The sequence below is a fragment of the Papio anubis genome, chromosome 2 (genome assembly GCF_008728515.1).
Source record: "Papio anubis isolate 15944 chromosome 2, Panubis1.0, whole genome shotgun sequence".
In the NCBI taxonomy this organism is placed as follows: Eukaryota; Metazoa; Chordata; class Mammalia; order Primates; family Cercopithecidae; genus Papio; species Papio anubis.
Genome location: NC_044977.1, coordinates 90,707,313 through 90,734,661, shown reverse-complemented (window position 1 = coordinate 90,734,661; position 27,349 = coordinate 90,707,313). Strand labels below are relative to the sequence as shown.

At 55.1% G+C, this 27,349-nt stretch overlaps 2 protein-coding genes and 1 long non-coding RNA gene across 23 annotated transcripts in view; 2 read left to right on the top strand and 1 right to left on the bottom strand.

Moving 5' to 3' along the window:
• Nucleotides 1-27,349, top strand: part of DAG1 (dystroglycan 1) — a 500,879-nt gene that overhangs the window by 85,286 nt on the left and 388,244 nt on the right. The gene's annotated exons all lie outside the window — the stretch shown is intronic.
• MST1R (macrophage stimulating 1 receptor) lies at nucleotides 1,787-18,136 on the top strand. Of its 12 annotated transcripts, none has more exons than XM_031663327.1 (20): nucleotides 1,787-3,413; nucleotides 6,476-6,664; nucleotides 6,744-6,872; nucleotides 7,050-7,220; nucleotides 7,534-7,694; nucleotides 8,060-8,225; nucleotides 8,334-8,470; nucleotides 8,860-9,021; nucleotides 9,117-9,210; nucleotides 9,342-9,551; nucleotides 9,639-9,785; nucleotides 9,866-10,031; nucleotides 10,198-10,299; nucleotides 10,373-10,576; nucleotides 13,598-13,678; nucleotides 13,855-14,036; nucleotides 14,129-14,238; nucleotides 14,793-14,958; nucleotides 15,383-15,519; nucleotides 17,573-18,136. In XM_031663327.1, exons 1-20 carry the CDS (start codon nucleotides 2,184-2,186, stop codon nucleotides 17,826-17,828), a joined length of 4,200 nt encoding a protein of 1,399 aa, XP_031519187.1. In that variant the 5' UTR covers nucleotides 1,787-2,183; the 3' UTR covers nucleotides 17,829-18,136. The 12 variants fall into 12 exon arrangements, 9 of the variants coding, with proteins under 9 accessions (XP_031519187.1, XP_031519189.1, XP_031519188.1 ...); XM_031663329.1 differs by having other exon boundaries at nucleotides 9,339-9,551; nucleotides 9,759-9,785; XM_031663328.1 differs by having other exon boundaries at nucleotides 9,339-9,551; nucleotides 10,397-10,576.
• LOC116273770 lies at nucleotides 15,815-27,337 on the bottom strand. 3 transcript variants are annotated; one of them, XR_004182163.1, is made up of 3 exons: nucleotides 27,066-27,337; nucleotides 26,617-26,705; nucleotides 15,815-16,034 (listed from the first exon to the last, which is right to left on the bottom strand). It is a non-coding gene; the product is annotated as an uncharacterized LOC116273770 (long non-coding RNA). The 3 variants fall into 3 exon arrangements; XR_004182164.1 differs by having other exon boundaries at nucleotides 15,815-16,037; nucleotides 26,617-26,725; nucleotides 27,066-27,148; XR_004182162.1 differs by having other exon boundaries at nucleotides 26,617-26,725; nucleotides 27,066-27,148.

The following is a 27,349-nucleotide window of genomic DNA, read 5'->3' as shown; positions in this document are numbered from 1 at the left end:
GCTAAATCCTGTTGGACCGAGGGCTCCTCTCTCCCCTAGAATCCTTATCCTCTACAGCCTTGGGGCCCATAGTTCACAGCCCAAAGCCACCCTGTGGACCTTCCCCTTCTTCCAGGGTCCAGGCCCACCTAGCTGAGGGGGCTGTCAGGCTAAGGTTGTCCCCCAGGGGCCTCAGTCTAGTGTTGGTAGGACCAGTTACCAAAGGGCAGCTGCTGAGATCCAGGTGTGGGACTAGGCTCCCCCACCCCCACTCCTCATAAATAGAAGAGAGAACTCTGGGAAATCACCTAATCGGAACTACATTTTCTTTTTCTTTCTTTTTTTTTTTTTTGGAGATGGAGTCTCGCTCTGTCGCCCAGGCTGGAGTGCAGTGGCACAATCTCAGCTCACTGCAACCTCCACCCCCCAAGTTCAAGCAATTCATTCTCCCTGCTCAACCTCCTGAGTAGCTGGGATTACAGGTGCCCACCACCACACCCGGCTAATTTTTGTTTTTAGACCATCTTGTTTCACCATATTGGCCAGACTGGTCTTGAACTCCTTACCTCAAGTGGTACACCTGCCTCGGCCCCCCAAAGTGCTGGGATTACAGGCGTGAGCCACCACGCCCGGTCATACATTTTATTTTTAAATTTTTAGCAGTTTTTTTGTTTTGTTGACTTTTGTTATGTTGCCCAGGCTGGTCTTGAACTGCTAGCCTCAAGCAATCCTCCTGCCTTGGCCTCTCAAAGAAGTGCTAGGATTACAGGCATGAGCCACAGTGCCCAGCCCAGAACTACATTCTCACATTCTCATTGCAGAGAATAAGATCCAGCAAGGCCTACAGAGCAGGTTGGAAGTGTCCTGAGAGCCAAAGCTCATGATTCCTCCATATCAGGGGTGCACTGGGCAGAGCCAGGAAGGGGGAGTCCCCAAGGCCCATATTGTGGATTGTAACCCCATTATACAGCTTCTATATACTGAGGCTGCAGAGGAGGTACCAGAATTAGGGTTGGGCCTCCACTTATGTGACTCTCTGACTCTGAGGTCCAGTCAGCAAGGCCAGATCCCATCCTAAGACCCTTAGGGCCCTAGGAGAGCAGGGCATAACACACCTTCCTCTGAGACCATCTTGTTGCTGATAGCTCAGGAGAAGCACATGGAAGAATGGTCCCCACCAGGCGCGGTGGCTCACGCCTATAATCCCAGCAGTTTGGGAGGCCGAGGGGGGCAGATCACCTGAGGTCAGGAATTTGAGACCAGCCTGGCCAACATGGTGAAACCCGTCTCTACTAAAAATACAAAATTAGCCAGGTGTTGTGATGCACGCCTGTAATCCCAGCTATTCAGGAGGTTGAAGCAGGAGAATCGCTTGAACCTGGGAGGCGGAGCTTGCAGTGAGCCGAGATCGCGCCATTGCACTCCAGCCTAGGTCACAGAGCAAAAAAAAAAAAAAAAAAGGACAGTCCTTTCCCACAAAGGGTGGCGCCCCATAACATCTCTTGTTAAGTGCCCCACATCTCCCCTCTGGTCTTCCACACAATCCTGGTCTCTGTTCCCCACATGGCGGGCCCCCAGGAAGCCTCTGGGCACCAGCCTCTGAGGGTGTTGCTACTAAGTGCAAACTAGTTCCACCACAAGCAAAGAGCCCAGTGTCCTGCCCCCTCTCGCTGCGAACCAGTCGGTAGTGGGGGGATGGGATGACGGTTCAGACCGGCTCACCTCTCTCCAGGCCGCACCATGCGCATCCACCCACAGGCCGCTGAGAAAAAGGCGCCAAGACGCCAAGAGAAGGTACAGGAGCCAGGCTTCCAAGGGCCGGAAGAGTCGGATGGGTGGAGGGCCTGGGGTAGGCCACGCCTCCCTTGCGGCCCCGCCCCCACGGCCCGACCCCGCCCGCCCAGCCCGGCGCCCTCTGGTCGGCTGAGCGCTAAGCGCCAGTGTGCAGCGGCTGCTGGGGCGGCAGGTGAGGCGGCTGGGGCATTGCTGTCCGTGCGTCCGCGGGCGTCAGGTGCCCAGACCCGAGGGCCGGGAAGGGATTTGGGTTTCACAGGAACCTGGGACGGGGGTCCGCTATCTTGGGGCTGTCGGGACCGCCGCTTAAAGTTGGCCCAGTCCAGACCTCGAGTCGGGCCCCCAACCAGGCCCGGGCCCAGGCCCAGGCCCAGGCCCGTAGGGATCCCCTAGGGTCCCAGCTTGCCTCGATGGAGCTCCTCCCTCCGCTGCCTCAGTCCTTCTTACTGCTGCTGCTGTTGCCTGCCAAGCCCGCGGCGGCCAAGGAATGGCAGTGCCCGCGCACCCCCTACGCGGCCTCTCGAGACTTTAACGTGAAGTACATGGTGCCCAGCTTCTCCGCCGGAGGCCTGGTGCAGGCCATGGTGACCTACCAGGGCGACAAAAATGAGAGTGCTGTGTTTGTAGCCATACGCAATCGCCTGCACGTGCTTGGGCCTGACCTGAAGTCTGTCCAGAGCCTGGCCACGGGCCCTGCTGGGGACCCTGGCTGCCAGACGTGTGCAGCCTGTGGCCCAGGCCCCCACGGCCCTTCCGGTGACACAGACACAAAGGTGCTGGTGCTGGAGCCCGCGCTGCCTGCCCTGGTCAGTTGTGGCTCCAGCCTGCAGGGCCGCTGCTTCCTGCATGACCTAGATCCCCAAGGGACAGCCGTGCATCTGGCAGCTCCAGTCTGCCTCTTCTCAGCCCACCATAACTGGCCGGATGACTGCCCCGACTGTGTGGCCAGCCCATTGGGCACCCGTGTGACTGTGGTTGAGCAAGGCCAGGCCTCCTATTTCTACGTGGCATCCTCACTGGACGCAGCTGTGGCTGCCAGCTTCAGCCCACGCTCAGTGTCTATCAGGCGTCTCAAGGCCGACGCCTCGGGATTTGCACCAGGCTTTGTGGCGTTGTCAGTGCTGCCCAAGCATCTTGTCTCCTACAGTATTGAATACGTGCACAGCTTCCATACGGGAGCCTTCGTCTACTTCCTGACTGTACAGCCGGCCAGCGTGACTGATGCTCCTGGTGCCCTGCACACACGCCTGGCACGACTTAGCGCCACTGAGCCAGAGTTGGGTGACTATCGGGAGCTGGTCCTCGACTGCAGATTTGCTCCGAAACGCAGGCGCCGGGGGGCCCCAAAGGGCGGACAGCCCTACCCTGTGCTGCGGGTGGCCCACTCTGCTCCAGTGGGTGCTCAACTTGCCACTGAGCTGAGCATTGCTGAGGGCCAGGAAGTGCTATTTGGGGTCTTTGTGGCTGGCAAGGATAGTGGCCCTGGCGTGGGCCCCAACTCTGTCGTCTGTGCCTTCCCCATTGACCTGCTGGACACATTAATTGATGAAGGTGTGGAGCGCTGTTGTGAATCCCCAGTCCATCCAGGCCTCCGGCGAGGCCTCGACTTCTTCCAGTCACCCAGTTTTTGCCCCAACCCGGTGAGCTGAAAGAAGGGGCCCTTACTTGTGAGCTGCATGCACGTGGCTGAACACAGGCTGCTTCCCTTCCATCACTGAGGGGATCTGGGAGGGGGAGGGCAGGTGGAAAGAAGCATTCTCTCTCACCCAGTTCCTAAGTGCTGGGGTGGTGTGAGACAGCAGCCAGACAAAGGCTACACTGGAGGCTTGGCTCCCAGCCAGGCTGGCCCTTGTGACTACCTCATTTTGCCCTTTCCCCTATCTGCCCATCATGGCCTCTGGTTTTTTAGTTTCCCTGGCTATGTGAGGATGGGGTTACATAACTGTGTCTCTGTTAGCATAGCTCCTGAATGCTGGGTAGAATGATGGGCATTCCCTCCTACTTGTCCACCATCCATATCCTCAGGGACACACGCAAAAAAATAGCGCCCCCCTCGCCCACCACCACCACCACCACCACCACCACCACCACCACCACACACAAATACACAGGGAGATGCTCACAGATTCACAGACTCACAGCTGCTTGCCAACAGTTTCACTTTCCCTTGTTTTGCTCTGCTTTCCAAAGAGGGTGGGACAAGAGTTGTCAGAGAATCTCCCCTTCCTCCACACCCACCCCCATCCTTCTGCCAGCCACCACGTTCCAGGGAGCCTCCTGGGCCTTGGAAGTTGGCAGCTTGTTAGGGAGCCTGCATGTCCTGGGCTTCACTAACCTGTTTGACATGATTGGGGGTGATTGGGGGGAGTACCCAGCACTCATGGGATGGCAGCTTGGTTCTAGAAGGTTCCGGGAGCCTCACTCTAGTCTTGTGCAAGCTACTATAAACATCTGGGGAAGGCCTAGGAAGGGCTGGTTGGAATTGGTCCATCCCAGACTTTTTTTTTTTTTTTTTTTAAACCATATTTGGAGCCCTGCCCCAGGCAGGAAGTCTCAAAGCCCGTGCTGAACTGGGGGCTCCTTCCAACAGACTCTATCTAGGCTCTCTCCAGCCATCGTGTAGGCAACAGCAATAAGATTGGACCAAGGAATGGGACCCACAGCTACTGCTCTCATATTCTCTAGCCATCATCCTGTGGCCCTGGGCCTGCTGTGACATTCTCGACAGACTCCTTTCCACTCCTATTGATGCCTCGGAGATGGGAGGAGAACTTACACCCAATGTGAGGTTGGGGGTCTTTAGCCTCCCTCCCTCTGCTGAGTACATCTGGGTTGAGAGGCTTTAGGGTTGGGGACTCCTTGTCTGGGCCTGGGCAGGCCTGCCTGGCCCCTTCTCCTTCCCAGTGGGGAGTCAGAACCTCTCCCCAGCTTGGCTAGTCGTCAGTGGGTCAGAAGACACCCAGCACGGCTGGGCAGTGCCAGGCTCCAGGAGGACTAATCTTGGTCCCTGCCCACAGGCTGGCCAGGCCCCCAGGAGGTGTGTGAATCACCCTGTACAGTGTTTGCCTAGCAACTGTGGGCATGCAGCCACTGGGGCAGCACCCACATAGTGGTTGGCCTCAGGAGGCCTGAGGGACTCAGAGCTGGTGCCTGTCCTCCATGGGACATTGGACACTTATGTGTTTTCAGGAGCCTGGAGCCCCTACCTAAGCCTGGGAACCTAGAGCTAAGGTCCTGGGGCCTAGAGACAAGCAGGCTAGGGTGTGGGCCTGGCTAAGGTAGGGCTCTATTCCCCGTCAGAGCCCCACCTGTCCCTGAGTCATGCTGGAAACACCTGGCAGGCTTCCGGCTCGGGCCAAGCCAAGCCGATTTCCTGCCTCAAGTGAGGACAAAATCCCAGTCCCCCCCACCCAAGCTGTAGGCGCAGGGTGTATGGGGTTTCAAGGCTCAGCTCCACATCTACTTTTGCCTCCAGGGCTGCTAATCAGTGCTGAGGTCTCAGGACTGGGTTAAGTCTCTGTGGTCTGATGGAGACTTCAGAGGCTCCTGCTTCAAGGAGTGCCCTCAGGGCTGGTGAGGGAGAGTCCTGAGCACCTAGGGCTGGCTACTGAGCCCCGTCTGCACCTCACACTGAGCTCCAACACCGTGAGTTCATACCCTGGTGTCCTGGTTTCCCAGAGCTTCCACAGTCTGCCCTGGGGCATGACTGCAGCCCCCAAAACACCCCCTTGCTAAGAGCAGGGGAGAGGTTAGTACCCCTTAGCTTCCAGAACTTAGTTCTGGCACCCAGGCTGTAGGGGTTTGGTTTATCCCTTTTGTACCCTAAAGGGGGGTATAGGAAGCAGCCAAGGGTACAGGAAGACCTTTGGAGTCTAGGGAGAAGGACCGTGTTCCCAACCTTGTGCTGGCCAATTAATGCAAGTGGGGAAACCGAAGCCCAGAGGAGACAGGGTTTGCTGAAGTGCACACAGAGAAGCAGAGAAGAGCCAGCAGGGGGCAGGAGAAGACTCTTGTGGAGCTGAGACTTCCAACTTGGTTCCCCTCTTGAGCATTTATGATGCCTTGGACAAGAGACCAAACCTCTTGAGCCTGTTTCCTCATCTGTAAGATGTATGGGGTGGGCCAGCCACAGTGGCTCATGCCTGTAATTCCAGCACTCTGGGAAGCCAAAGTGGGCAGATCACAAGGTCAGGAGTTCGAGACCAGCCTGGCCAACATCGTGAAACCCCATCTCTACTAAAAATACAAAAAATTAGCCAGGGGTGGTGGCGAGCACCTGTAATCCCAGCTACTCCGGAGGCTGAGGCAGGAGAATCACTTGAACCCGGGAGGTGGAGGTTGCAGTGAGCCAAGATCATGCCACTGCACTGCAGCCCCACCAACAATGTGAGACACTGTCTCAAAAAAAAAAAAAAAAAGATATACGGGGTGGTTGTGAGGATGGAATGGGGGTAACTCACCATAAGGATGGACATGGCAAGGTGGGGCAGGGAGAATGGGGAGCGGGCCTTCCAGCCTGGACCTTCTGCCTGCCCTTGCTACACTGAGAGCCCTGTGGGGGCAATGCGAGATGGTAACCGGCAGGCCCAGGGCCTTCTCCAGTCAGGCCAGGTGAGGGGTGAGAGTGTTGGGCTGCTGTGGCCACTGACAAAGGCCCCAAAGGGTCGGGGCACAGGGCTGAACCTTACCTGACTTTTCCCAGCCTGGCCTGGAGGCCCCCAGCCCCAACACCAGCTGCCGCCACTTCCCTTTGCTGGTCAGTAGCAGCTTCTCACGTGTGGACCTATTCAACGGGCTGTTGGGAACAGTAGAGGTCACTGCACTGTATGTGACATGCCTTGACAACGTCACAGTGGCGCACATGGGCACAGCGGATGGGCGTATCCTGCAGGTGGGTCCTCATCCCCACAGCCCCCTGGCCCTGGGTCTTTGTCTCCATCCCCATTTTGCTCACATCTAACCTGTCCTAGGTGGAGCTGGCCAGGTCACTCAACTACTTGCTGTATGTGTCCAACTTCTCACTGGGTGACAGTGGGCAGCCCGTGCAGCGGGATGTCAGTCGCCTTGGGGACCACCTATTCTTCGCCTCTGGGGACCAGGTGAGGTGGGCAGGGGCAGGGCCTGGGGCCAGGGTTGTGGGATCACAGACTGTCCATCCAATCCAGGGAGGCATTGACATACAGGCCTTACCACCCTAGCCTACAGTGTACCAGGAGGGTCTATAGGGCCCAATCTCCCCCTCCAGGTGCCCCTAGTCACCTGTCTTCTACCCCCAGGTTTTCCAGGTGCCTATCCAAGGCCCTGGCTGCCGCCACTTCCTCACCTGTGGGCGTTGCCTAAGGGCACAGCGTTTCATGGGCTGTGGCTGGTGTGGGAACATGTGTGGCCGGCAGAAGGAGTGTCCTGGCTCCTGGCAACAGGACCACTGTCCGCCTAAGCTTACTGAGGTATGGCTTCCCTGGCAGGGCACAGGTAAGAGTGGGACAGGCTGGGCCTGGGGTGGTGGTCAGCAAGTCTTGATCACAATCTTTCTCAGATCTGGGAGTGTCCTTCATATCTACAAGGAGGGCATTCTTGTCAGAGGGGATTGCACATGCAAAGACTTGGAGGCAGGAAAGTGATTGAATGAGGACTAGCAAGTGACTCCAAATGGCTGGAGCATGGGGCAGGCAAGGGGTATGGCAGGAGACTTTGGGGAAGCAGGTGGGGCTGAGAGAGCCCAACCCCACATGAGGACTCAGGCTGTTTTCCCCATTTCAGTTCCACCCCCACAGTGGACCTTTAAGGGGCAGTACAAGGCTGACCCTGTGTGGCTCCAACTTCTACCTGCACCCTTCTGGTCTGGTGCCTGAGGGAACCCATCAGATCACTGTGGGCCAAAGTCCCTGCCGGCCACTGCCCAAGGACAGCTCAAAACTCAGGTACAATCTGGTCCCTCCCCTCCCTTTCCCTAAAGGGAGCAACCAAGCAGCCCCTTCCCCATGAGACCCTGTTCTCTGCTTATCAGAGGCAAGGGGATATGGGGGCAGCTGCAGTGGTTCTGACTGTTTTGTGTCTCGGGAGATGTCTCTGTCCCTTTTTGAGCTTTCATGTGCCCTTCCTGTCTGTTCACTCATGGACCAGCCAAGGTTAATCTCTGCCCCGCCGGAACCTTCCTTCCCTGGAGGGAGGCATGGGTGGAGAAACGCCATTCTCTGGCTCAGAGGAGCCCTGTGGCTTGTGGCAGGCATGCAGCTAGGCCTGTATAATTCCTGGCTGACCTCAGGGGTTCCCCCTGGTGCCCTAGACCAGTGCTCCGGAAAGACTTTGTAGAGGAGTTTGAGTGTGAACTGGAGCCCTTGGGCACCCAAGCAGTGGGGCCTACCAACGTCAGCCTCACCGTGACTAACATGCCACCGGGCAAGCACTTCCGGGTAGACGGCACCTCCATGCTGAGAGGCTTCTTTTTCATGGTGAGGTCACCTTGCCCTGTCTGTGCCCTTGGCCAGTGCGTGGTACGGGAAGGGAGGGGCTTGGAGTGGAAGACCTATTCCACCTAAGCCACCTCTATATCCTTTTAGGAGCCAGTGCTGATAGCAGTGCAACCCCTCTTTGGCCCACGGGCAGGAGGCACCTGTCTCACTCTTGAAGGCCAGAGTCTGTCTGTAGGCACCAGCCGGGCTGTGCTGGTCAATGGGACTGAGTGTCTGCTAGCACGGTAAGTACCACCAGGCAGGCATGGGAGGCCACAGGGTTCTATCCAGGTGGAGACCTGGACTCTGTCAGGATGGAGGGAAGAGTGCTCGTTACATGGTCAGTGTGGTGTGGAGAGCAGGTCCAGGAAGAAAAGACTACTGCCCTCTTCAGCCCAGAGGCAAGAGAGCCCATCACAGAGTCCAGTGGCTCCAGCCAAGGCTGTGGGGAACTTGTTCCCTCCTTACCCTCTTGGAATGTCTTCCTGGGACCACCTTATCTTCAGACAGACCATGGAGTGGGGCAGGTGGGAGAGATAACAGACAAACTGGGAGAGGGCAACAGGCCCCTGGAGGAAGTGGGCCCGGCCATCACAAAGGGGGTAACCCTGAGCCCAATCTCTTGTTCCTGCAGGGTCAGTGAGGGGCAGCTTTTATGTGCCACACCCCCTGGGGCCATGGTGGCCAGTGTCCCCCTTAGCCTGCAGGTGGGGGGTGCCCAGGTACCTGGTTCCTGGACCTTCCACTACAGAGAAGACCCTGTCGTGCTAAGCATCAGCCCCAACTGTGGCTACAGGTAAGCGCCACCTCTTTGCCCACTCTGGCCTCTGGGGAATGAGAGAGCCAGCCTTGGAGAACACCCAAAGCCTACCACCCTGCCCTCTTCCACAGCAACTCCCACATCACCATCTGTGGCCAGCATCTAACTTCAGCATGGCACTTAGTGCTGTCATTCCATGACGGGCTTAGGGCAGTGGAGAGCAGGGTGAGTGAGTGCTGGCCAGGAGGGAGGAAGGCTGGATGAGTTCCCTGAGCTGCAGCCCAACCTTGTGCTGGGCTGAGGAGAGGAGCAATCACAGGTGGGGTTCCTGGCTAATCACCTATTTGTCCCAGCAGTGTGAGAGGCAGCTTCCAGAGCAGCAGTTGTGCCGCCTGCCTGAATATGTGGTCCGAGACCCCCAGGGATGGGTGGCAGGAAATCTGAGTGCCTGGGGGGATGGAGCTGCTGGCTTTACACTGCCTGGCTTTCGCTTCCTAACCCCACCCCATCCACCCAGTGCCAACCTAATTCCACTGAAGCCTGAGGAGCATGCCATTAAGTTTGAGGTAAGTGTAAGGGATAGGGGCAGGGACAGTTGGGGATCTGAAAGTAGGGGCCAGCCTACTGGCTGGTCCTCATGACCCTCTCTGCAGTATATTGGGCTGGGTGCTGTGACTGACTGCGTGGGTGTCAACGTGACCGTGGGTGGTGAGAGCTGCCAGCACGAGTTCCGGGGGGACATGGTTGTCTGCCCCCTGCCCCCATCCCTGCAGCTTGGCAAGGATGGTGCCCCACTGCAGGTAGGCAGCCCAGCTGGACCTCCCTGGGAAACACGGGCAGAGGGCCTGCAGGCTGGGCCTGAGTTGCCACCTGCTCCCAGGTCTGCGTGGATGGTGAATGTCGCATCCTGGGTAGAGTGGTGTGGCCAGGGCCAGATGGGGTCCCACAGAGCACGCTCCTTGGTATCCTGCTGCCTTTGCTGCTGCTTGTGGCCGCATTGGCCACTGCACTGGTCTTCAGCTACTGGTGGCAGAGGAAGCAGCTAGGTGAGTTCTCTGCTCCTACCTTTATTCAGCCCCTACCCCCAATCAATGGCATCTTCAAGTCCCTACATCCTCTCTCTGCCCAGGACTTAGGGATCTAAGTCCTCCCCAGAGGGGTTGGCCCCTGGGAGCTTGGAAAGCCAGGCCACCAGGGATTCTCTTTCCACAGTTCTTCCTCCCAACCTGGATGACCTGGCATCCCTGGACCAGACTGCTGGAGCCATACCCCTGCCTATTCTCTACTCGGGCTCTGACTACAGAAGTGGCCTTGGTAAGATAGTGGAGGCACAAGAAGCTAAAGCCACCCCCTCTCCCTACAAGCTCCTCACTCCCTCTCCCCACAGCACGCCCTGCCACTGATGGTCTAGATTCCACTTGTGTCCATGGAGCATCCTTCTCCAATAGTGAAGATGAATCCTGTGTTCCACTGCTGCGGAAAGAGTCCATCCAGCTAAGGGACCTGGACTCTGCGCTGTTGGCTGAGGTCAAGGATGTGCTGATTCCCCATGAGCGGGTGGTCACCCACAGTGACCGAGTCATTGGCAAAGGTGTGGGGGCCAGGTGGGGCTGGGGGCAGAGATGGAGTCTCAAGATGACATAGGCTAGACCAGGCATGGTGGCTCATGCCTGTAATCCCAGCACTCTGGGAGGCCGAGGCCGGCAGATCACGAGGTCAGGAGATCGAGACCGTCCTGGCTAACACGGTGAAACCCAGTCTCTACTAAAAATACAAGAAAAATTAGCCGGCCGTGGTGACAGGCACCTGTAGTCCCAGCTACTCGGGAGGCTGAGGCAGGAGAATAGCGTGAACCCGGGAAGCGGAGCTTGCAGTGAGCCAAGATTGCGCCACTGCACTCCAGCCTGGGCAACAGAGTGAGACTCCGTCTCCAAAAAAAAAAAAAAAAAAAGACATAGGCTAAAGGGACAGTTGGACCAGATTCTGCTCTAACCTTCTCACCAACCTGTGTGACCTTGGTTATACCACTTAACCTCTCTGAGCCTCCATTTGCTCATCTATAAAATGGATGAGAAAAGTTCTGTCTTCAGTGGGTTCTGGTGTGGATCAATCAGGCACAGGAGGATTATAGCCTCTGCCATCATGTGGCTGCTGTTTATTTTTGGTTTTATTTATGGTTTTGTTTTTGAGACAGGGTCTCACTCTGTTACGCAGGCTGGAGTGCAATGACACAATCATGGCTCACTGCAGCCTCGACCTCCCCAGGCTCAGGTGATCCTCCTCCCTCAGTCTCCTGAGTAGCTGGGACTACAAGCATGCACCACCATGCCTGGCTAATTTTTTGTTTGTCTTTTGTAGAGATGGGCCTCAAATCGCGTTGTCCAGGCTGGCCGCGAACTCCTGGACTCAAGCAATCTGCCTGCCTAAACTTCCCAAAGTGCTGGGATTACAGGCATGAGCCACCAAACCCAGCCTGTTTTATTATATTTATTTTATTTTAGTTTTATTTTTATTCTATTTTATTATTATTATTGAGACAGAATTTCACTCTTATTGCCCAGGCTGGAGTGCAATGGCATGATCTCGGCTCACTGCAACCTCCACCTCCTAGGTTCAAGCAATTCTTCTGTCTCAGCATCCTGAGTAGCTGGGATTACAGGTACCTGCCATAACACCTGGCTAATTTTTGGTATTTTTGGTAGAGACAGGATTTCACCATGTTGGCCAGGCTGGTCTCGAACTCCTGACCTCAGGTGATCTGCCCGCCTCAGCCTCCCAAAGTGCTGGGATTACAGGCATGAGCCACCACCCCAGACTATTTTATTTTCCTTTTTCTTTTTTTTTTTTTTGAGACGGAGTCTTGCTCTTTTGCCCACACTGGAGTGCAGTGGCGCTATCTCGGCTCGCTGCAAGCTCTGCCTCCCAGGTTCACGCCATTCTTCTGCCTCAACCTCCTGAGTAGCTGGGACTACAGATGCATGCCACCACACCCAGCTAATTTTTTTTTTTTTTTTGTACTTTTGTATTTTTAGTAGAGACGAGGTTTCACCATGTTGGCCAGGTTGGTCTCGAACTCCTAACCTCAGGTGATCCGCCCACCTCGACCTCCCAAAGTGCTGGGATTATAGGCGTGAGCCACCGCACTTGGCCTATTTATTTATTTATTTTTGAGACAGAGCCTCGCCTGTCATCCAGGCCGGAGTGCAGTGGTGTGATCTCAGCTCATTGCAACCTCTGCCTCCCAGATTCAAGTGATTCTCCTGCCTCAGCCTCCTGAGTAGCTGGGATTACAGACATGCGCCACCATGCCCATCTAATTTTTGTATTTTTAGTAGAGATGGAGTTTCATCATGTTGGCCAGGCTGGTCTCAAACTCCCAACCTCAGGTAATCCACCTGCCTTGGCCTCCCGAAGCACTGGGATTACAGGCGTGAGCCATCGCACCCGGCCCTGCTTTATTTTTTTTTAGTTTTTAGTTATTATTATTTTGAGACAGTCTCGCTCTGTTGCCCAGGCTGGAGTGCAGTGGTGTGATCTCGACTCACTGCAACTTCTTCCTCCTAGATTCAAGCGTTTCTCCTGCCTCCGCCTCCTGAGTAGCTGGGATTACAGGGGCCTGCCACTGCCACCACACCTGTCTAACTTTTGTAGTTTTACTAGAGACAGGGTTTCACCATGTTGGCCAGACTGGTCTTGAACCCCTGACCTCAGCTGATCCTCCCACCCCAGTCTCCCAAAGTGTTAAGATTATAGGCATAAGCCTTTTTTAAAAAAAATTTTTTTTTAAAGACAGCATCTCACTGTGTTACCCAGGCTGGCTTTGGACTCCTGGGCTTACGCGATTCTCCTGCCTCAGCCTCCTGAGTAACTGGGATTATAGGCGCACTGCGCTTTGCTTCTGCTGCTTTTTTTTGGGGGGGGGCAACGGAGTCTCACCCTGTCTCTCAGTCTGGAGTGCAGTGACACGATCTTGGCTCACTGCAACCTCCGCCTCCCGGGTTTAAGCTGTTCTCCTGCCTCAGGCTTCCAAGCAGCTGGGACTAGAGATGGGGTTTCACCATATTGGCCAGGCTGGTCTCAAACTCCTGACCTCGTGATCCACCCACCTTGGCCTCCCAAAGTACTGGGATTATAGGCATGAGCCACCACGCCCAGCCCTGCTGCTTTTTTAAAATGTCAGATTGGGCCAGGTATGGTGGTTTACACCTGTAATCCCAACCCTCACCTTTGGGAGGCCAAGGTGGGTGAATCACAAAGTCAGGAGTTTGAGACCAGTCTGGCCAACATGGTGACACCCAGTCTGTACTAAAAATACAAAAAATTAACTGGGCGTATTGGTGGGTGCCTGTAATCCCAGCTACTCAGGAGGCTGAGGCAGGAGAATCACTTGAACCTAGGAGGCAGAGGTTGCAATGAGTTGAGATCGCACCACTGCACTCCAGTCTGGGCAACAGAGTAAGACTCGATCTAAAAAATAAATAAATAAAAATTAAAAATAAAATGTGAGATTGGCCAGTTTAGTGCTCTGAGGTCTGGTTGCCAATGAGAATGTGTGGTGTGAACCTTGGGCCCTGGAGCCCCTCTCATCGACTCATTATCTACTTCCCACCAGGCCACTTTGGAGTTGTCTACCATGGAGAATACATAGACCAGGCCCAGAATCGAATCCAATGTGCCATCAAGTCACTAAGTCGTGAGTGGAGCAGAAGTGGGAGGGCAGAGGGAGGGGCCTCAGGCTGGGAGGATTCTTTTTCTCTGTGTTCCCACCTTACTGACTGACCCTGAGCAGGAGACCTTTATTTCCCATTTCCCCATATGAGCCTTGTAAAGGGATGCCCTGCCCTGTGCCTGACTTGCACTGCTCTGTAGGCATCACAGAGATGCAGCAGGTGGAGGCCTTCCTTCGAGAGGGGCTGCTCATGCGTGGCCTGAACCACCCGAATGTGCTGGCTCTCATTGGTATCATGTTGCCACCCGAGGGCCTGCCCCATGTGCTGCTGCCCTATATGTGCCACGGTGACCTGCTCCAGTTCATCCGCTCACCTCAGCGGGTCAGTGCTCAGCTGGCTCTGGGTTGGGGGCTGGGCAGCAGCTGGAGAAGGAGCTGCTGTCCCCTTGCCCACCAACCCACCTGTGCCCCCAGAACCCCACCGTGAAGGACCTCATCAGCTTTGGCCTGCAGGTAGCCCATGGCATGGAGTACCTCGCAGAGCAGAAGTTTGTGCACAGGGACCTGGCTGCGCGAAACTGCATGTGAGAGTCCAGAGTAGCTGGGGTGAAGCAAAGGCACAGGGCATGAGGGTGTGCGGTGCTTAAGGCCGCCTCAGGGAAGGGCCCACTCCAGCCTTGTCCTCCTCTCTCTGCACCTTACTTTTTTTGTCTGCCCAGTACAGACTTGGACTGGACACTGTGGCTTTGAAATTCTGTGGGCGGGCACTGTGGCTCACATCTGTAATCCCAGCACTTTGGGAGGCCGAGGCGGGTGGATCACGAGGTCAGGAGATCGAGACCATCCTGGCTAACATGGTGAAACCCTGTCTCTACTAAAAATACAAAAAAATTAGCCGGGTGTGGTGGCGGGCGCCTGTAGTCCCAGCTACTCGGGAGGCTGAGGCAGAAGAATGGCGTGAACCCGGGAGGAAGAGCTTGCAGTGAGCAGAGATCGCGCCATTGCACTCCAGTCTGGGAGACAGAGCAAGACTCCATCTCAAAAAAAAAAAAAAAGAAATTCTGTAAGGGCCTAGAACAGGTGGGTTCAGGGCCTGGTAAGGGCCAGTCCTAAGTGTAATCCTCTCCCTACCCCCAAGGCTGGACGAGTCATTCACTGTCAAGGTGGCTGACTTTGGTTTGGCCCGTGACATCCTGGACAAGGAATACTATAGTGTTCGACAGCATCGCCACGCTCGCCTACCTGTGAAGTGGATGGCGCTGGAGAGCCTGCAGACCTATAGATTTACCACCAAGTCTGATGTGGTGAGGCCCCATCTGCCCTATAGTCCACATGGCTTTGGCACCCGAGAACACTGGGCCTCACCCATTCAGCTCTGGATAATCTGAGCCCAGGGAGTCCCCAGGGTAGATGACTCCCAAAGCCCTTCTGCCCACCTCTTGGGCAGATGTAGGATGGAATCTGACACCTGCCAGGGCAAGAGGAGGCTGGGAACTCACTGGCTCCTCACAGATAATCCAGGGCCTGCCCAGCCCCAACTCTGGGCAGGATGAGGTGGTGGGAGGAGACAGAGGAAAGACACTGGTGATGTATTGAGGAATGAGCTCTCAGTGGAGAGTGGGGTCTTCCATTTCCAGCTGAAGGACTCTGGGAGATAGAAGCCCTGGGGGACCCACCTGCCCCCAAATTTGGAGTGAGTTGAGTCCCCTTACCTCCCCCTTTCCACAGTGGTCATTTGGTGTGCTACTGTGGGAACTGTTGACACGGGGTGCCCCACCATACCCCCACATCGACCCTTTTGACCTCACCCACTTCCTGGCCCAGGGTCGGCGCCTGCCCCAGCCTGAGTATTGCCCCAATTCTCTGTAAGTATGTGGAGGTGGTAGTGGGGAGGGAACTGGGCCCCAGAGACATGGAAGAGGCAGGAGACAGAGCTCCTGCCTGGCTTCCTGACTGAACTTCTGGTTGACTCGGAAAGGGAGTCTCGCTGGGCCTCAGTTTCCTCATCTGTGAACTGGTCCCACCCACATGCAGGATGGGACACTGGGAGGACCTCACAGTTGCCATGGTAACAGCATTCTGAGCTCAGAGTTGGGGTTGAGGCCAGTGGTTTGATTTTCCCAGCACTCCTCCTCCCCGCCTCCCACTAATGGGGTCTGCTTTCCACCTTTTCCTCTCATTTAATCTGGAGGAAAGATTCCATAACCCCCACAGCAACCCCCTCTGGATCTCCAGATCAGGTTTTTTCACTGGATGTGGTTTCAGATTCCCCATTCCTGGAGGGATGGCGGCAGCTGCGTTGTCCTCAGTGCTTACGGGGTGGGTTCGGTTCTGAGGTTCAGCTTCATATGTAGCAGGTGTGCCTGAGCAGTGGCCAGGTCTGCTGGGTTAGAACAGAGAGAACCAGGACATAGGTAAAAGTAGTTGACGCCTCCTGTCTCAGGCTGTGCTCCAGGAAGGATGCGAGTAGCCTTCCTGACAGTCCTACCTGCTTTGGGTTTGCTCTTATTATTCATTTCTTTAATTCACTGCCTACCCGTATCTAGATTGGGCTCCTGGAAATAGACTCAGCTGGAGATTTATGTATGGGGATTTACTGAGAGGTTGGGGGCAAGGGAAGAAGGACTGGGACAGAGAAATGTCACAGAAACTGCAGCCCATCCCACAGGGACTGCTTGAACTGGGATGACCCACCAGAGTTTTCTGAAATTGAGACCAACAGGCCAGGTCTTTGTACCAGGCATTAATCAGTTACTAGTGATAGGCTGTCCCTGGTGAGGGGATGTGAGCTTGGCAGAGGCAGTTCTCTTCTGCCTAGGGCAATTCTTAGAGAGAGCCTCAGTCAAGAACCATCAGCAGGCAACACACCCAGCCACTGGGAGAGGAAAGGGGGATGTGGGTGGTACACCATAGGGTCCACTTCAGCAGTCCAGCCCTTCTCCTCTCTGGGCCTCAGTTTCCTCATCTGTAAAGTAGAGACAATAGTACCACCCTCCGAGAGCCTGAGAATTATATGAGATATTGTGTGTAAGGTACTTAGAGTATTATTTCAGGCAGGAATGACATCCCCAAGATAATGGGGCATGCACTAGGACCCAGCAGGTAAACCTGGGGATCCTCTGCTTCAGGACCAGCGTGCCACTAGTGCTGCCCCAAATGCTCTTGCTTCAGGATTTTTTCTTGTTTTTCGAGACGGAGTCTTGCTCTGTTGCCCAGGCTGGAGTGCAGTGGCACAATGTTGGCTCACTACAGCCTCTGCCTCCCATGTTCAAGTGATTCTCCTGCCTCAGCCTCCCGAGTAGCTGGGACTACAGGCGTGTGCCACCATGCCCAGCTAATTTTTGTATTTTTAGTAGAGATGAGGTTTCACTATGTTGGCCAGGCTGGTCTCGAACTCCTGACCTTGTGATCTGCCCACCTCAGCCTCCCAAAGTGCTGGGATTACAGGCATGAGCCACTGTGCCCGACCGCTTCAGGATTTTTAATTCCTGCCTTGCTGGACCCAGGCTTCCTTCCTGGAAGAACTGTGATGATGACCATGGTACCTTGTGAGCTGGGCCTTGTGCTTAGCACTTCACAGGCATCAGCCTATGTGCCTACTGCTCTGTGATCAGAGGACGACCCAGAGGCACAGAGAAGTTAAGGAACTTGCCCAAGATCACATAGCCCAGGGCACAGGGCACAGGAGCCCAAGCTCTTAACACCTGAGGTAGTTGGACCTCTGCCAGGGTGGGGAGGCAGGACTGGAACAGCAATCATAGGGATGAGAAGAGCTGCCCCTGATTGGGCAGTGCTAGGTACTAGGTCCTGTCACCTATCCTCATCCCTGTGTGACCTGCCAGAGGTTTAACAGCAAGTGGGTGGCCCAGAATCCTTGGGTGGAAGTTGCCTTAACCTGACATGCCTTTCCCCCAATAGGTACCAAGTGATGCAGCAATGCTGGGAGGCGGACCCAGCAGCGCGACCCACCTTCGGAGTACTAGTGGGGGAAGTGGAGCAGATAGTGTCTGCACTGCTTGGGGACCATTATGTGCAGCTGCCAGCAACCTACATGAACTTGGGCCCCAGCACCTCACATGAGATGAATGTGCATCCAGAACAGCAGCAGTCCTCACCCATGCCAGGGAGTGCACACCGGCCCCGGCCACTCTCAGAGCCTCCTCGGCCCACTTGACTTAGTCCTTGGGCTGGACCTGCTTAGCTGCCTTGAGCTAACCCCAAGCTGCCTCTGAGCCATGCCAGGCCAGAGGGCAGTGGCCCTCTACCTTGTTCCTGCCCTTTAATCTTCAGAGGCAATAGGTAAATGGGGCCCATTAGGTCCCTCACTCCACAGAGTGAGCCAGTGAGGGCAGTCCTTCTGCAACATGTATTTATGGAGTGCCTGCTGTGGACCCTGTCTTCTGGGAACAGTGGACTCAGCAGTGACCACACCAACACTGACCCTTGAACCAATAAAGGAACAAATGACTATTAAAACACAAATTGTGGCAAATAGTGTGAAAGAATGACAGGAGGCTGCTATAAATAGCTGAATAGAGAGGCAAGGGAAACCTCCCAGGAGGTGACATTTTGCTGAGGCCCTATCACTGGGGAAAAACCACCAGAAGCAGTGTTGAGGAAAGAGAGTTTTTGGCAGAGAGTCACACGTGCAAAGGCCCTGAGGCTGGAAAGGATATGGATCAGCAAGAAGGCTCTAGAGAACGGGGAGGGTGAGCAAGGCCCAGATCCAGGTCATAGGGCCCTGGGGACTGTTAGACGGAACCAAGGAAGTAGGCTGAGTACCCAAGCATGCAGTGACTAGGATGGTTTCCTCCATGAGTCAGGCTGCTTGCTCCCCTTTCCCCAGCCCTAGCACTTCTCCAGGGCTCCCTGCTCGATCTGCAGGGCTCCCTGCTCGATCCCCACCGTCACACCAGCTGGGATGGAATGGGGCCTGCCATCGGGGCATAGAGGCTTGGGTCCCTGCAACACTGCCAGCATTGATTGTACTTGTAGCCTTAAGAGAGAGGAGCCAGCAGCAAGGCCTCAGCTCCACACTTTCAAGGAGCCAACTTCAAAGTGCCAACTGCCCAGGCTATTTGTACTTGTAAAGGCCACTGCACAACAGTTCGTAGAGGGGCATGCTCCTCTGAGAAGGAGACTTCCCCCTCCTCCTCTTCCTCCCTACACTGACTGCTAAGGGGGAAGCTGAGGCGCCAGGGTTCCTGTCCCAGGACCTGGATCACAGTGTTCCTTCTCCCTCAGGAACCCCATAGCCTCCATCCCTTCAGTTAGGAGACTCCAGCTGACTGTAAGAGGGTAGACTTCCTTCCCTCGGAGCCCACAGCTCTGTGCCCTGTCACACATGGAACCCTGGGTTTGGAGCAAGAGCTCCCTGCTAATCAGAGTGGGAGTCTCCTTGGGACCAGAGCTGCCCAGCTTTCTCCATCCAGCTGCTGCTCACTCTGCCACCTCAGGGCAGAGAGAAGTCCAGACCTGGGGACCCTAAGGACTCTGAGGACAGGTGGGTAAGGCTTAAAAGGAGATTCTTGCTTGAGTGCAGGGATCCAAAGATCAGGAACCTGTATGCTGAAGGGGGACAGAGACAGACTGTCTGTCTGTTTACTGCCGTACCTTGGGTGACTCTCAGTGCCTCAGCAGGCACTGAGGAGGTTGTAGCCTCACATGCTTAGCCACTGACCCTTTGTCTCTCTGGGTGTGCAGGAGACAGTTGTGCACACTGTCTCCTGAGGCTGAGAGGGAGGTAAGTGGAGTATCCTGGAGCCCATCCCCACCCCAGTTGGAAAGGACTGCCTTCATCCCTCCAACTTGTAGTTCTCCCCTTTAACCCCATCCTGGGGTTCTAAGGGTCACCCAAACCTCTTAAGCCCAGGAGTTCCTTCCCCATTGAGCTTCTACAGCTCATGGACCACTGGCTTATCTGTTCACATGAGGGGCTCAGAGAGAAAGGGAGTCTCTGGACAAGAAGGGAGCTTAGCATGGGAAAGGCTCCCAGAGAAGAGAGATAGGAGAGAAAGAGGGTGTCAAGTGCAGCCAGAATGTAGGGCTTTGGGCCTGCTTCTGGGCCAAGGGCCTCCAGGGCCAGAATTCTCCAGGGAGGGGACCCAGTTAGGCACTTGGGGCCCTGGATTGTGGCACAGCTGCCCCCACTCTCAATTTCTGCAGCCCCTAAGCTCTGAGCTCCATTCTCAGAGCCACCTGATAGTCCCAACCCCATCTGGGGTGTCAGGAGCTGGGACTATTTTAGGGCTTCAAATCAGTGACTGGGCTACCAGGGAGAACAGGGTAGGGAGGGTTAGTTCTGGGTCCCTGGATGGGCTGAGGGACCATGTGGCTTCCAGGGCTTATGAAGGCTGGGCTGCCTCTCCTCTAGGGGAGGCCTGGGCAGTAGCTCAGCTACAGTGGGTGGCCAGTGCAAGGGGAGGGTTGCTAGTGGCCATGGGAGGCCTGGGCCTGCCACCAGGGTGGAATGGTGTGGACGGAGGTTTCTCCTAGGGCTTTGGGAGACCAGCCTTCCCACCAAGAGCTGTGAAGAGTAGGTACCTCTCTGTCCCATCTCCCTCCATCTCAACCCAGTAGGGTTAGGGGCAAGCAGATGCTAATAAAGGCTGAGGCAGGCCAAGGTGGGAGCTGGCACTGAGGAGGCAGCAGATGCCTTCCTGACTGCCCATTGGTGTCACTGTCCTCTGGAGCCTGGAGGTCATGCATGGGGCAGAGTGACCTGCTTTGATGGGGTACCATGAATCTGGCCTAAGATTCCCCTTGTGTCTCGGCCTCAGCCCCAGCCTTTCAGGGAATATTCTGAGGGACCCAAAGGCTCTCTGGGAGTCTATATCACTCTAGGTTGCTAGAAAGAAATACCTAAGACTAGGTAATTTATGAGGTTTACTTGGCTCACAGTTCTGCAGGCTATACAGGAAGCATTGTGTCAGCATCTGCTTCTGTGTAGTCCTCAGGAAGCTTACAATCATGGTGGAAGGCAAAGCAGGAGCAGACACTTCACATAGTGGCAGGAGGAGGAAGAGAGAGAGAAAGACAGAGAGTAGCAGGGAGGTGCCACATACTTTTAAATGACAGATCTCAAAATAACTCACTGTTATGAAGACAGCACCAAGCCATGAAGCATCCACCTCCATCACCCAAACACCTCCCATCAGGCCCCGCCTCCAGCACTGGGGATTGCAATTCAACATGAGATTGGGGTGGGGACAAATATCCAAACTATATTAGGGTCCTACCCGTGGGCTCCAGATATAGCCCCATTCCAAACCCAGTCTCATTGTTGCTCTGTGGGAGCTCAGGGACCAGGCCTGTGGTGGTTCCTATTTTGAGCTCAGGTGGTAGGAGCTGAGGGAAGTTGCTTATTCCTTGGTAAGGCTCAGCATGTGCCAAAGTAGAGGGACCAGTGAGTACCAGAGACTCCCAATGCCAGGGGCATCTTCACCTTCTCACCTCTCCACTCTCTTTCAGGTTGGTTTAACCACCTGCATACTCTTTTTTTTTTTTTTTAAACAGAGTCTCACTCTGTCACCCAGGCTGGAGTGCAGTGGCATGAACTTGGCTCACTGCAACCTCTGCCTCCTGGCTTCAAATAATTCTCCTGCCTGAGCCTCCTGAGTAGCTGGGATTACAGGCGTGCACCACCATCCCCAGCTAATTTTTTTTAGTTTTAGTAGAGATGGGGTTTCATCATGTCGGCCAGGCTGGTCTCAAATACTTGGCCTCAGGTGATCCACCCACCTCGCCCTCCTGAAGTGCTGGGATTACAGGCGTGAGCCACCTCACCTGACCAACCACCTGCATACTTTTGTAGCCTTTCTTGCACTGGGCTTTTGGGATCTGGAGATGCATTGGGCAAGGCAAGGGGCTTGAAGCAGCAGGCGGTCAAGATCATGGGATTCAATCACCTTTGAAGCCAGTGATCCCTCCCTCATGCCACAGGTCCCTCATGGGACATTGCACCCTGGACCATGGAGAATCAGAGGCCCCAAAGGAGTCAGCTCCACCCCTGGGCTCCATGGCAGTGGCAGCTTTAGCCAAGCATTAATCCTGCTGACATGTCCCTCCAAGCCAGGGAACCTCCTCTTCAAAGAGGAATAGGAATCTTTTGGGTGGCTCCAGTCACTCTGTTCACATGGGCTCCTGCCCTGGTCTCTTCGACCCAGTCATCTGTTTAATTTAGTCACTCCCGGCCGGGCGTGGTGGCTCAAGCCTGTAATCCCAGCACTTTGGGAGGCCGAGACGAGTGGATCACGAGGTCAGGAGATCGAGACCATCCTGGCTAACACGGTGAAACCCCGTCTCTACTAAAAAATACAAAAAACTAGCCAGGCGAGGTGGCGGGCGCCTGTAGTCCCAGCTACTCGGGAGGCTGAGGCAGGAGAATGGCGTGAACCCGGGAGGCGGAGCTTGCAGTGAGCTGAGATCCGGCCACTGCACTCCAGCCTGGGCGACAGAGCGAGACTCCGTCTCAAAATAAATAAATAAATAAATAAAGTCATTCCCACCATCCACTGGACCTGGGTTCCATAGGAACCCTGAAAGAGGGCAGCTCTGCTCACATTCCCTCTGCAGGTGTGACTGGAGGTCAGCTCTGCTCAGCAGTCATGAAGCCATGTGTACTTTTGGCAGTACCACCTTTGCCTCCACTTTTGCTGGCTTCTGGATGTGGGGGCTGCTCCCAGGGAGGGTGAGGAGCTCTCCCAGCCCCTAAGCCAGCTGTGGGCAGCAGTCAGGGCGGCTGTGCTGTTGCCTTCCCTCTGGGCTGATGCAGCTGGCCATCTTTCACGCAGAGTTACGTAAGCTTGAGTCAATTGGGGCTCAGAGCAGTTCATTGTGGGCTATTTTTAAGCTGCAACACATCACAGCAGAGGGGTCACTGCACTGCCGGCTTGCAGGGAAGGTTGCTTAAACATCTGTTATTTAAATTTCCCTGTGCCTTAGAGCTCAGAAGCCATATCCTCCTGGTACTAGTGGGTTCGACCTTCCACATCTCAGAATAGGAGTGAATTATCTCCCCTCATCCTGCCTAAGGTTCCCCTAGGGCTGGGGTTCTCTGGTGCTTTCTGTCTTCCTCTGGGGTCAGACAGGGGGGTCATGGAGCAGGAGGTGCCAGCTCCTTTAGTCATGGTCCTGCCTCTGTGGAATGGGTGTATCCTGGCCAGGGGAAATGTCAGGGAAGCAGGAGGTCTAGGTCTAGGGTTCACAGGTCACTTGGATAGCTCCAGGGAGGAAGGTAAGGTATGTGGGGCATAGAGCTAGGAGACCAAGAGTGCATCCCTTCCTCCTTGGGGGCCTCAGCTTTCCATCAGCACCAAGAGAGGGTTGAATCACAGGATACTTTTGAGTCTGTTCAGAAGCCTGCCTTTGCTTGAGCTGTGCTTCCAGCTGGAATGCCCTCCCTCTGCAGATCTAAATGCTACCCATCTGTCACCTCTGAGGTAGAATGGCTGATGTATGAACCCCTGGACAGTGGCTGGTGTGTGAACCCCTGGGGAAACATGCCTCCCTTTTTGCTCCATTATTAAGTGAATGGCTGCACTGGGAGTCCTTTAAGGCTTTTTCTGATCCTAGATTTTTGGAGATGTTCAGACCCTTCCCAATGCAGTGGAAGGCAGGCAGACTGGAAGGGTGCAAGGCCAGGGACTTGACAAAGCTAGCTGCCTCCTGAGAACACAAGGGAGCCGAAAATAGGTCTGTATTGAAGCAGGTGTGGGAGCCAGCTGTAGAGCTCCTAATGGGGTGTGGCGCTGTGCCTGTCCCCTTGACGCCCTTCTTGCCAGCTCTCTACCATCCTCAAGACCTCCTAAATGGGAGGGTTCCAGCCTGATCCACAGGGGAGAAGGGTTTCTCACAGTGATTTGACCCTCAACCCTCTCTGCAGAGGTTGGGGCCTTCCCAGCAAGCCTGCCTGGAGGGGCGAGGTGAAGTGGGAGGAGAAGGCCATGCAGGTCTTGCCCTCACAGGGACTCTACCTGGCCTCACCCTCAGACTAAGCTCCTCCCAGCTTCTCCTTGCCACCTCCATTCCACCCCACAGCCCTCAGCCTGGGGAATGGGCTCAGTCTGGGGGAGGGGCTCTCCAGGTTGCCATGGCAACACGTTGGCCCTCCTCACTTTCCAGATTCAGAAATAGAATTGGACGCCCTTCTTCCTGGTGAGACACTATTTAAAAACATGTTGGGGGAGGGGCTGAGGGGCGCTATCCCTAGGGGCTGGGAAGAAGGGACCCAGCCTGAAAGTCTCTTTATTTGCCCTGCTACTCCTCTCCCCAGCTGGATGAGATGAGCGGGCTTTGGCCAGCTAAAAATTCTGAGTACGAAGAATTCAGTCTGGCCCATACTCAGCACCACCAGGTTCCTGGGAGGGCCTCCACTCAGGCTTGAGCTACCTGATAAGCTATCAGAAGGAGGAGCAGGTCCATGCAGGACCCAGCTTGGGTGTAGGGCTTGGGGCTGCAGCACCCACAATGGAGTCATTTTAGCTCCCATCCAGCAGGGTCCGTGACTGCCTGGCCTTAAGCATGGCACCCAGTGGTGGCAACACAGGATCCTGAAATATGAATCCAGAGCCTGATGGCCTGGCTTCAGTTTCTGGCTCCACTACACGCTAGCTGAGACAGACCTCTCTCCCTTTCTGTGCCTTGATTTCCTTATCTGTAAAATGAGGTATGACAGTGCCCAGTTCATTGAATTGCTATGAGTCTGGGTTATGAGTGCTCCACACTGTACTGGCAGAGAGGAAGGACCCCATCAATATCAGTAATTGTTATTACTACTATAAGGAGTGTTTGCTATAAGGACCTTTGCAGCCAGACATGGTGGCCCATGCTTGTAATCCCAGCACTTCAGGAGGCTGAGGTGGGAGGAAGCCAGGAGTTTGAGACCAGCCTAGGCAACAAAGTGAGAACCCGTCTCCATCCAAAAAAAAGCCAGGTGTGGTGGCTCATACTATCCCAGCTACTCAGAAGGCTGAGTCGTGAGGATTGCTTGAGCCCAGGAGTTCAAGGCTGCAGTGAGCAATGATAATGTCACTGCACTCCAGCCTGGGCGACAAAGTGAGACCTTGCTTCTAAAAATGAAAATAAAAATAAGGGCCTTCTCTATCCTGGCTGCTTCCTTTGGGCCTTCTTTCATGGGCTAGCCGCTTCAGCCAGTTCTGCTCCCTTCTCCCAGGAGACTTCAGGCCAGTTGTTTACAAAGGACCACAGTTCTGGAAAGGAGGAGGATTATGCCCCACCTCTGCAGGAGGTGGAGGATGGCTTAGTGGTGAGACAGGCCAGGGGCTCTCAGGACCTCTCTCCATGCCTCTCCAACCCTTCCAGGCACAGTACAGCTCAAGTGTTCCACAGGCACTAGAGGCTGTTACTAGCATCTCTATTGTAAACAGAAAACTAGCTTGCTCAAGCCAAAGATTAATGACATTAATAATGGTCAGCAAGTATGTGTGTACATGAATGTAGGCACACATATGCACAGGCAGACCCTTGGGCTTCGGACGTTCGAATGAGGATGAGCAGCTCCCCCTTGGTGTGCAGAGCTATCGGTTTCCATTCTTTTTTTAACTTTTTTTTTTTTTTGAGATGGAGTCTCGCTCTGTCGCCCAGGCTGGAGTGCAGTGGCCGGATCTCAGCTCACTGCAAGCTCCGCCTCCCGGGTTTACGCCATTCTCCTGCCTCAGCCTCCCGAGTAGCTGGGACAGGTGCCCGCCACCTCGTGCGGCTAGTTTTTTGTATTTTTTTAGTAGAGACAGGGTTTCACCGTGTTAGCCAGGATGGTTTCGATCTGACCTCGTGATCCGCCCGTCTCGGCCTCCCAAAGTGCTGGGATTACAGGCTTGAGCCACTGCGCCCGGCCTTTTTAACTTTTTTAAGAAATTATTTTTAATCCTAGCACTTTGGGAGGCCGAGGCGGAGGGATCACCTGAGGTCAGGAGTTCAAGACCAGCCTGGCCAACATGGTGAAACCCGTCTCTACTAAAAATACAAAAATTAGCGGGGCATCGTGGCGGGTGCCTATAATCCCAGCTACTTGGGAGGCTGGGACAGGAGAATCACTTGAACCTGGGCGGCAGAGGTTGCAGTGAGCCGAGATCATGGCATTGCACTCTAGCCTGGGCAACAGAGGGAGACTCCGTCTCAAAAAATATATATATTTTTCTAGAGACGGGGTCTCGCTTCGTTGCCCACGCTGGTCTCAAACTCCTGGGCTCAAGCAATCCTCCTGTCTTGGCCTCCCAAAGTATTCGAATTGCAGACGTGAGCCACCACACCTGGCCCTGTCCCCATTCTTAACCAAAGGCAGCATCAAGGGAAGGGGGGTGGGACCCCAGGGGGCCTGAGATATGGCAGAGCCTGGCTGTGCCCAGTGCCAAGTTAGCAAGCTGCAGATGCAGCACTGTTGTGTTAACTTTGGTCCCTGGTCACACAGCCTTACACCCCACAGCCAACTGTAAACACTATTTTTAACCTCTGTGAAAACAGTTTCAGAGAACAAACCTACAGTTATATTGTCTACAAACCTGTTTCATGGGTGGAAAGACTGAGGCCTGAAAGAACACAGCCTTGCCAGAGAGAGGGAGAAGGCCCAGAGCTCAGAGCTGGTGGGAGGGAGGAGGGCCTGACCCTACCACAGGTTAGAACCTCCAGACCTGGACCCGTGGCAATGTGCAGCTCTTCAAACTGTTGCCTAGGCCTGTCCTTGTGGCTAAAGGGCAGCTCTGAGCCTAGGCTGCTGCTCCAGGCAGGTTCCACTCCTCCCTGCCCTTTTTTCCCCCTCTATTTAAGAAATGGAGGGTGGAATTGCCCACCTCGTCTTGTAGCTTATATTTCCTATGCATCCCCCTGTCCAATTCTTTGTCTGACTTGTCCTTGCTGTATATACAGCTCTGTGCCCACTGTGTACTCAGTCCTCCACCCACTATGTCCCCACTGTGGAGCTAGCCCTGGGACCACTGTGGTCTTACCATCCTGTAATTGCCACTTGGCTGGCCCTGTGGCTGCTGTGGCCCAGCCCTGTGCCCAGAGCTCTGCCCCCATTGTGGCCAAGATGAAGCTGACACAATGTGACAAGAGCTAGAACATTCTGACTTGAGAATTCTGAGCAGAGGCCCCACCCCCACCCCTGCCAGCCCCATCCCTACCCTTGCAGGATACTGGTCCTGGGTTTTAGGGACATGTGGCTCTGGGGAGGGGGCTCTGTGAGGCGCAGGCAGAGGAGAACCATCTGGAGCAGCAGAGACTGCCAAGGAGCTGCTGTCCCTGGAGCGGGAGCCGGGGAACATAGGGAGGGGAGCTTGGGACTGAGCATGGGCCCCTCACCCGCTTCTGCCTCCCAGGACTGAGTGGTGAAGGGACTTTGCCCCTCATCCAAAGGACCTCTGCCAGGAGCTTCCTAACAGTCTCCCCTGCCTACCTTTTTCCTCTGGCCTTATCCTGGCTGTCCTCACTGTGAGACTAGCCTGGGCAGAATGTGCACCAGGCTGGGAACGATGGGGGAGGCTGGCCTGCAGCTGGCTGACTTCACTGGTGTCCCCTGGCCCCCTGCCTCCTAAGGTTCCCTGGGCAGGCCTCCCTTCTTCAGGAGCATGGGGCCCCTGGTTTCTCACACTCTGTTATCCCCAGGTCACTGTGATGTCACCCCCTCCCCAGAGCCACATGTCCCTGAAGCCCAGGACCAGTATCCTGCAGGGTTAGGGA